The 10,522-nt window shown below is 37.4% G+C and overlaps 1 protein-coding gene across 1 annotated transcript in view; it reads right to left on the bottom strand.

The window, feature by feature from the left end:
• The window catches only part of HCRTR2 (hypocretin receptor 2), an 86,333-nt gene extending 76,012 nt beyond the window's left edge, over nucleotides 1–10,321 (bottom strand). Inside the window, exon 1 of the mRNA XM_058671840.1 lies at nucleotides 9,741–10,321. Coding sequence (XP_058527823.1) covers nucleotides 9,741–9,966 — 226 coding nt within the window. The 5' untranslated portion in view covers nucleotides 9,967–10,321. The remainder of the gene's footprint in view (nucleotides 1–9,740) is intronic.
• Between the last annotated feature and the right edge of the window lie 201 nt (nucleotides 10,322–10,522).

Consider the following 10,522-nt stretch of genomic DNA (forward strand, 5'->3'; position numbering starts at 1 on the left):
AAGCATTCTTATTGAAGGATTCCATTTTTTAGTCATTTTTTACAATGAAAAATCCATTCAGTTTAAGCCAATAATGAAATAGTTCCCTAAGCACTTTGTGAAAGATAGCACACTTTTCACATTTTGGGTGGGGCTTTCCCTTTGTTTCTCCCCTGACCCCAGATACAGGGAAAAAAAAAATGATATTAGTGTGGAAACAATGGTATTACCCACAAAAAAATGGTATTGAAAAACAACATAGTTATCAGGGTGAATATATCTTCAAATTCATTCTGAATGAATTTAAATATTTATTGAATTCAAGTCAAAATAACATTAATCATAATTTATTAGAGCCAAATTTTTTTCTGAGTCCATTTCTGGCAATGTAATGAAAGTCTCATGGTTTCGTATGCCATACAAATTCATTTAAAGTCATTGAGAAGATCAAGAGAATTTCATTTTTATAGATAACATCTATTATGTATTATCTTTCTGAGAATCTAGAAAAGAATATTAAAATTTTTAATCAATACTCTTTTTTTGCTGTGAACTGGGAAGAGCAAGCAAAAGTCGTCAAACCATGCACAATTTTATGTTACCATACCAACTGAAGAGCGATTTTAACTGTGAAATTCTTAAGGGCTGACCTGGGGTCAATGTAACATCTTCAGTGATTATTTGAAGAGTGTGTCATTTAAAGTTAATTTTCAAATGCAAGCATTTAGAAAATGATATTTAATTTATAAAAAATGGATATTTAATAGAAAACCTTTAAAATTTCATTAGATCTCAAATTTTTAGTCTTTTAGGTTTTGCTGTGATATCATATTAGAATCTGAAATCCAAAATGAGATATGGAAAGGAATATATTAATATACTGGAATCCAAATAGGGAAGTTATTATAGAAATTACTTTAATGAAAAATTATATTGAACTTTGGAAAATGCTAATAGGGCTATCACATACAAGATTCATAAACCTACATTGTGGGAAAGAAACGGTAAAATATTATTTAAGGAATAATTGCATGTCATAAGTTAAACATTTAATACAGCAAAAGCAGCATCAGCTTTTCTTGCATTTATTCCTTCTTTCTTCTTCTTGCTCCTTTCTCTTCATTTTTCCTTTTATCTTTATTCAGCATATTGATACTCTCCTGGAAATATCTGTCTATAAATTATAACTATTAATGCTGTCAGTTGTTTCTTTGTGTTTTCATTAAGTCATGCTTGATTGGATGGACCAAAACAAGACAAAAATTCAAACTTGGAAACCTTCACCAGTCTTTCTTCTTTTATATTATTCTCAGCGTGCATTAACATAACACAAAATAGTGAACACACCCTTCTTCTACCCTTGAGCTAAGGCATCAAGGCCTACTTCCTATGTTTAGAACACAACTTCTTTCCTTGTCCATTCATTTTCTACTGTCTGGACCTCATCTGTGGACTCTTCTGTCTTCATATCTAGGCTTACAGGAAAGTGTCACTATTACTTAGAATTCTATTCATAGCTCATACTACTTGACGCCTTCTTCATCTGGCTCATGTGGATTCCTCTGCTTGCAACATCTTTACCCATTTTCTAAGCTGGATAGTTTTAGTTCACCTTAGATTAGGTGTCATCTTCTGTGTCTCTCCCATTTCCCCAGATGGATCTGTATGTCCTCCTCCTTGGGTTCCACAGTATGCTGTGAGTGCCACTGTCATGCCACTTCCTTTAACATACTGAGGATATCTATGTGTACAACTGTCCTTTCAATGAGAGTGCAAAATCCGTTGGATTCTATTATCATTTTCTTCTCTGGATTAACATAGTAATTGGTACAACGTCTCTACATATTACCAGCTACTTATATTGTATGAGATTTAGAATGTGAATGTTACATTCATCAATTTGTCTTAGCAATATAAAATCAAGTAGTTCATTTGAATTCTAAATTTAGGCAAGAAAAATATTTTTCACTATTATACAGTTTTCTCGACAGACCTTACAACATCAAGTTCATCTGCAGTTTGATTGATAAAGCATAATTGGTTTGGCAAAAATGATTACGAGCATGAATTACACCTTTTGCTTTCTGGCTGAGGTAATTAACAGCTATTTTTAAATTTCAGTTGAGCCTCCCACTATAACTATTGGAACAACATAACAACTTAACACAAAACTCTAAGTATGCGGCTAGCATAGCTGGATAGTGTTATCTCAGACTCTGCCATTATGTACCAGCCACGCCTTCAGTAGACTGAAGTAATAGTACCATGATAGTTATCCCAACACTAACCTGGGCTGAAGAATTTGCTTCCCATCTCAGACACAAGATTGCTAACACTATTTCCTCCCTGACAATGAGCTGCAGATTTTGATTCTTGAGTTGATAACCCCCTCACAGCAAAGCAGCTCACCTCCTGTAAAAGGCCTAGATCAATGAGACAGACATCAAAACACTGGGTACTCCATGCAAACATATCAATGACTTACAATGCAATCAAAGTGAGGCACTATCATTCTGCTACCTGCATTGGTCACCCCAGCCATTTCTGACAGCTGGTAGAAGACTATGCATAGGTGTCAACCTAGAGACATGTACTATCATCAGCAGTTGGTGACTTTAGAGGCCATACAGTGAGAAGGTGTAAAAATTAGCGAATCCAAGAACCCTAAATCTTGTGCAAAACTGACTCTGCAACCTCTGTGAGAGGATACATGAGCAAGAAACAAGGTTTTGGTGATAACTAAATGAAATTTTGAGGGCATCGTTACTGCCATAAGGTATGTATTCAAATCTGTAACAGTTTTCATGTAATGTATCCTACAGGAAAACATTATGATGATTGAAAGGGCTCTGTGTGCTTTAGGGCTTGTAAGGGTAACTTCTAAGTTAAAATGTTGGAATTATTATTTTATACTATTTTGGACAGGTTCCTGGATTTAGTTAATGTGAATCTGTCCTCAGAGTCTTGACAAAATAATATATCAAAGACTGCACAGCTGAACACCAGACAAAGGTCATCACATTCCCCATAGGAAATCGGCAAGTTATTTCAATGCCGAACCACAACCTTTTGATATTTCTGTGTGCCTGTGTATTTTTGTTCTACAGTGATTTTAAATCATTTCAGATAGATGAGATTTTTTCATTAAATAAGATCTACCTTGTAAGTTTGTTGTGAAGAGTAAGTAGAGAAAAATGTAAGAATGTCTATAAACAGTAAAATACTAGAAAATTTAAATATTCTTCTTAATTGTTAAATATCAAAGCTAAATTATTGTTAAACTCAGTGATAAGATCCCGACTGCTTTGAAAAAGTAAATAGACATTTATTTTCAGCAATTTTAGAGTTTAAATATTATTATACTACTGGCTAAAAGGAAACTTCCAAGTACAAATGTGAAAGGAAAAATTTTAATGCTCAGAATCTGCTATTTAAATAAAATAATGGCCATATATGTCACATATTAAATATAATAACATCTCAAAGTATTCCATACATAGGACCTAAGTTCATTTCTTATCTGGTGTGATAGGCAATGCTTTGGTGAACATACATAAGATCATTCTGCTCTAGGAGCACTATTGTGTAATATAAGGATTTCTTTATTCGTTCAAATCAATAAAACTTATTGCTTGTTTAAGTAAACAGGAATTATTTTATCACATGGTGACTATATTGACAAACAGAAAATAAAACTGGAGATCTTTAATGTCTTAAATGTTTAGGCTGTCAGTGTTACATTGTATCTAAAGATTGCATTTTCAGTAAAAAAGCATTCTTTGGCCACAACTATTTGGCAATTTTTTTTTTTTTCAGTGAGTCATTCCCATCCCCCTAAGAATAAGCAAAAGTGTTTTGGCAGCACCTGTTTTACCTTGAAATTTTCTCATGTAAAGTAATCCTAGCCTGACCTTGATTAGCTTATCAAATGAGCTCATCCTCATAGCTGAAGTGCTACAGTCTATCAGAAAAATAGCATGGCGACATGCCAGAAAAACTCTGTAAATTGTCTAGAGGGCACACCGGTGCATCACACTCTTCCCTCTTTGTTTTGTTCTTCCCTAGCTGGGGTCAGAAACTAGAGGAAGAGTCAGTATGAGTAATGACAAATTTGAATTGCACAATTGGATAAATCTGTACTTGCAATCTATTGCTGCTGCTCATGGATGATTAAATTGCAGAAGTTAAAATTGTTCTTGGAATTTTGTTTCTGTCATTAGTAAAATAAAGCATTCAACTACTCATCACTAGAAGGTTGGTGTTGCAAGAAATCAATAAAATACACAGAAGTAGGGGCTGTCATTTGTAAGATCCTACATGTAGTCTCAAATACTCTTCCTTTTCCTATGCAGTGGGAGGAGGCACTGGAGTCGGTTACGTTCAGCTTCTCCTTTTGCGTGTTTGATGAACTACGCTTGTGACCCGCTACCTAACAAAATTTGTATGTGTGAAAGTATGAACATTGTCAGAATATTATCGTAGAAAAGATAGAAGTATCTTTTTCCAGTAGTAAAATAACATCACCAATTGATGTTTTTGATATTGCAGGAGCCAAATGATGATTCAAAAATTTATGAATGCTAATGTAGCTGACGTATATGAGGATTTTGAAATACAACGTAAAATACCAAATAATGAAATTTCATAGAGAAACATGTCATGGAATTTATTCTATATGTCTTCTTAAACTCAACAATAAAAAACCCTTTTAAACTAGATCATGGTGTTTGAATTTGAGTTTCAGATTTCACTTATATTTATAAAAGTAAAAAATACATATTTGTTTTCTTTATTTGACAGGCAGAGAAAGTGGGAGATGTTGATGTGTAAATACAGAGGGTAAGTTCCTATTATCTAGGTCATTCTCTGCTTAGAATAGTTAGAATGGGTACAGGCTGAAACCAAGAGCTCAGAACACAGTGCAGGTTTCCCAAGTGGGTGGCAAGAACATCATCTTCCGTCTCTTACAATGGCCATTAGCAGGAGCTAGAACTGGAAGCAGAGCTGGACTCTATGGGGAATGCAAGCATTTTAAGCTGTGTCTTAAACATAAGCCAAATATCATCCCCTCAATTTGATCTCCTTTGACAAAGTTTTATCTGATTTTTTTCACTTTTGTTTCTTCTTTTTCAGTACAGCAAGAGTCCACTGCCTTAAACTATCCATAGTATGCATTATTCTCGTTATTGTCTGTCCATGATAAATGTTGCTGTTAACTGTGGGATAGCCATTTAAAGAGATCATTTGACTTGTGTTTAAGTCAAATACATAATTTATTTTGCCAACTAAGACTGAATGTCCATGGTTTTAGCAAAACTCCAGAGCATCAGCTTAATTCCCAGTTAGATAAGTATTTTTAATATTATGTGACTAAATAACACACAACAAGTTTAAATCTTAACAGCAAATACTGCCTCTTATGTTTGCAATTTGTGATTTCTATTGAGTCTTGATAGAGATGAGTAATGCATTCTTTCTAACCTCTTTCTGCTCCCCACTTAGTAAACGATGAGTTCATGAATCTCCACAGAGCTCAGTTGTGCACTAAGATATGTAGACCAAAAAAAAAAAAATGTCCCTTATACTTAAGAATAGCAAGCACGCACAACTCAGACTTCTCCACTGGTAGGATATAAGATTAACTCTGTGGGAAGCAACCCTTTTATAGATAGTGTTTCCACCCCACCAACACAATTGAATAATGAGAATTGGCCTTATCCAATTTTGTGTAAATTATTTAATGATCTGTGTGCCTTAAACACAACAGACTCAATGTAAAGACAAGTTAATGCTATGTACTAACAACAAGTTCATGTTAGATGCAAGTAAACTATTACAGCAGATAAGAAGAGCTATCAGAAAAGGTAATTCAATCTTAGGTAAAGTTGTTGATGGGACAGATGAGTGGTGTAGTATGGAAAAGAGTAAGCTGACAATTATGGTCACATTTTTCAGCAAAACAGTCAGTGAAACAAAATGCTACAGCATTAGGCATATGAAGCTTCAAAGAAACAAATTGGTCATGATAATACAAAATGACTACAAACCACATTGGGGAGAAATTTCAGTCGTGAGAATTGAAGTATTGATAATTATCATTACTTATTATATAGCATATATCAACTTACGCTCCTCCATTTCTACAGAGAGTGTGTCTATTATATCCTCATATAATTGCCAAGAGGTAGTCACTTTCAACCTAATATGGAACTTGAAAAGGAGACTTTATTGCATAACTCACTAACAGTTGCATGAGAAACACAGCTACACTCAGGCCTCTAATGACTAAATCTCTAGATACATACACAAAAGAGTTAAAATGGATCCTTTCCCTCAGGTAGTTAATGTTTGAGCTGACTACAAACACATGTCTCCTGATTTCCATTCAAGAAGTCAGAAACAAAAATTACATCAAATGTATTTCTTCAAATTTCCCCTGAATCCTCCCACACATACACATTAATAACATAGTATTACTAAAAATATACTGGTGGAATGCATAGACATAAACAGAACAAAGCAGCAACATTGAAAGATGTATTTAAGGATGTATTACATTTAGCATTATTTTAAAGGAATCAGAGAAATCACTCATTTGAAAAAAGAAGCTATTGCCATGGTTCTTCAAAAGATTCTCAAATCTACAATTATTCATACATGTGGCTTTTTTATTATGATGCAAATGTCCATGATATACCCTTTATAGTGGTTTGTGCCTATTGTGACTGTTCTTGTCAATTTTTCCAGTAAATTGTTTTCCATCTATGAAATGAGCACCTGAAAATGGAGAAATGCTATAATGAGAGAGGACTATAGAGATAAAGAAAAAAGATTGAGCTGATAAAGACTTTTTCATTTTTCTCAGAGCATATCTTCTGCCACTCTGTAAAAGGACACTGCAATATAAGCAATTCCTCACTGATGGCATTACACTTGTAAGTTCAGCAAAGTTTAGATTTTCCAAGCAGACAATTACATGAAGGAGCCAATGCTGAAAGGATCTGATGGGTCAGTGATTACATATGCTGCCTACACTGCGACATTGCCCCTCATAAGTAATGCTTTTTATCTATGGTGTATGAATAATGTGAATTGTATTTCTACTCTATGTGTAAAATGACAAAGGAGAGTTAAAAATAGCTCTCAAGATAATTTTCTTTGCAAGTTTGACAGTGATGTCAAAGAGCAAGAAGTTGGCTGTAATGATACATTACAAATGTATCATTTGTAATGAGCATACAAATGCTCATTCATTTAAATGTCAAACCTAAACTTCAATTTTCAGTGACTATGTTAGTAGAGAATGAGCTTCAGCTTATCCAGAAAGGATTTCAGAGCTAACCCCAAGAAAAAGAGTTGTCAGGATCTAGAGAGCAGAGTGCTTTGAGTAAATCTTCCATTTTAAGCAGAACAGAATTGGTCATTTCAGCACTTGAGGCTGTGGACAGCGGTGTCTTCCTTGACCAGAAAGAAGTGGCCTTACTGTAGAAGCATTTTGTCTTTGGATAGGAAACTCCCCAGGTTGGTGATTATGCCAGACTATAGCATAACCACATGAACTATGCGTCAGAGGGCCTGTGCAAATCTAAAATTAAAAAACAGCCTAGAAAACCACATTTTTATCACAAAATTAAGCCTCAAATAAAATTGTGGCAAAGCAAATAATTACTGTTTGTAACTATTCCTGCAAAACTCCAATAATTTTCTTTATAGGTAGGATTTGATAATGAGAATTATAGTGAGGTTATTGACACAAATGGACATGCATGCCAAGAAGAACAGGAAATGTATCCAGCAGACTTGCAGATAATCAGAAACAGTCTATTCTCCACATGATTTCTATTGATAGAGTGGAATATCAATAGGGAATTCCTGATATGAAGCCAAAACTAATAAAACTGAATCTAAAATATGTTTGTTTATAAGTCATTCCATTTATTTAAGTCTTGTTTCTTCTATTGAATATGGACTACTTTGAATTTTAACTGAGAGAGTGTGTGTCTAGCTGTCTGACATACAGTCGATGCTCCATGAATGCTTGGTTTTGATCACCTATCACTAACTGTGACGTAATTCAGTGAAACATTGATGTGCTACACCCTTATGTTGCAATTGACAAACACTGAAGAACACAAGGCAGGAAGGAGGAATCAAGACAGGCCTTGTTATTGGCAGACTCAGTTATCCTTAAGACAGAACACATAACCCAGTGTATCTTCAATTTCACACACTTTGTCTATATTCCAAGATTCACTTTATGTTTATTTTGAACTTTTAACAACAGCACCAGCAACAAATTCAGAAAACAATACATAGAGAGAAAGATAAAGTTCTTTGAGATTTCCCATCTCATTACTTAATATTCCACCAACTCACTGGAGAAATCCCCTCAGCGACGTACTATCATTCATTCTGCCTGCAAAATTGCCCAGAGACTAGGTTGAGATCTCTCCTACCCAGAATAAAACACTTCGCAGAACAGGAGGAAAACGGATTATTGCAGAAACCTAGTTAAGTTCCTTATCGTTCTCTACTACAGCTGCAAATTATTTCTTCTTTTTTATAACAAATTCTTTGCTTTTGTCTTCAAAGCCTCCCAGCCTATTTCACTTCCCTCAGCTTCTCCTTTTAGAAATAAAACTCAAGGGCATCTCTCCTAGCCTCGTTCATTTCCTGACATTTCCAGCAGACACTTCCTCCACACTGCCCTCTGCATTTGAAACTCCTCCTGCTCTCCATTCATGCAGGTACATGCTCCTTCCATTCACAATTCCTTCTCAGTCGTCTCTGCCTTCCAAGGGTCCTTTTCTTTTAGTAGAATCTGTTGTTCTAATACACCCCATTACCACAGTCACCTAATGTCCTCCCCAGAACTCAGAAATCCACGGTAGGAAAGGGTCTAGCAAACCTGTGTTTGCTAACGATTCTAACAGGGGAAAATACAGTAAGCCTAGCATTAAGCGTAAGATCATTTGGGGAGGGGGTCATTGGCACAAATATTTCCTCACCACGGCAACACATCTACTGAAAAACATTGATTGGATGAATGAATGGAGGAATGAATGAATGAATGGGAGGATGGGTGAAATGATGGATGGCTGATTGACATCTCCGTGGTACTTTTCTTGGATTCCCCTCCTTCTTTTTACTGCCCACAGGGTTCCAGTTTAATTCAGGTTCAGGAGTGAGTGCACTTTCCTGTTTTGCCTGATCGCACTCCAGCGGCTTCATTACGGATTCCTGACAGGAGCCCAGACCTCCTTGCTAAAGGGCAGGCTATCTAGCTCGCAAATGCTTTGGACTTCAACAGTCAAAGGCAGCTTGCACTCTGCCAGCCTTGCCTCTCCCCAAATCCCCATTCAGCCTGATTACACAAAAGGATGACTGATTCCCGTAAACTCCACCAAATCCACCTGCAGATCCCTGTGGCTGTCCCCTCTCCTTAAGCTTGTAACCTAGGTGCACGGAAAAAGAAACGAGGTTTCCCTCTTCTGTCCGCTGGGGGGGGGGGGGGGGCGGAGGGAGGAAGTGAGGGAAGAGGTGGGGGTAAAACACATGCCAGGGTCTGTCTTGGTGCGTGAAACCAAAAAACTTTTGCTTTATTTTTCACGGGAAACCTCTTTCAACACAGAGAGCGCGCCTGTGAGCAGCCACCTCTTTGTTTGCATCCCAAAGGGTGGGAGGGGTCTTTAGAGCCTTGGCAGCCTGGGGCGAAGGGGAGGTGACAGCCCTTCTGGAGGGCTGCCCTGGAAGAGACTCACCCAGGACGTTCCCAATGAGAGCCACGACAAACACGATGATGTAGCCGGCGATCAGGACCCACTCATATTCTTTCGGGTGTAGGTATTCCCTCCACAGGTACCGCAGGAATTCCTCGTCATCATAGTCGGTGGGGGTTAAAAAGGGCTCTTGAGTTTCGTTCAGCTCTGATGAGGCAGATGACCAGTTGCGACGAGGCGGGGAGTCCTCCAATTTGGTGCCGGACATCACGGGCTCCGGTCCGGTTCAGATCAGTGCTGCAAGCTCCTCTTCGCCTGCCCCATGAGCACTGGTGATTTGCCGTGGGAAAGGCTGAGCGGAGAGCCGAGAAGGGGCTCCGGAGCAGAAAATGACGTGAAAAGTTCCTGAGCCAATGCCTCCGGAGTCTTCTGCCGGGCAACTTCTGCGGCGGCTTTGCTGTCTTTGCAGGCTGTTTTGCACTGGGAACAGAGGCGGCTGAGCAATTAGGGACTGGGCAGGGGAGGCTGCAGCAATGACACCAGGAGGAGCAAGTTACCCCAGGCTCAGCTCAAGCTCAATACCCTCCTTCCCCCCACTTCCAGCACTGATTCTGCAGCCCATACACTGCTCGTGAGGATACTGGGGCCAAAATAAATGAGTAAATACAAAGTAACGAAAATAATTTTAACTTCTTTCCCTATGAATGAAACCTCATTTTCTACGTCTTTCACGTGCCGTTTGTGTAAACCACACACAGGCATGTGTAGATCTGTGAACATCACAAATTGGTCCACACAGGATGAATACAAGATCTCTTGTGTTT

Source organism: Ochotona princeps, chromosome 1 (assembly GCF_030435755.1).
Source record: "Ochotona princeps isolate mOchPri1 chromosome 1, mOchPri1.hap1, whole genome shotgun sequence".
Classification (NCBI taxonomy): Eukaryota; Metazoa; Chordata; class Mammalia; order Lagomorpha; family Ochotonidae; genus Ochotona; species Ochotona princeps.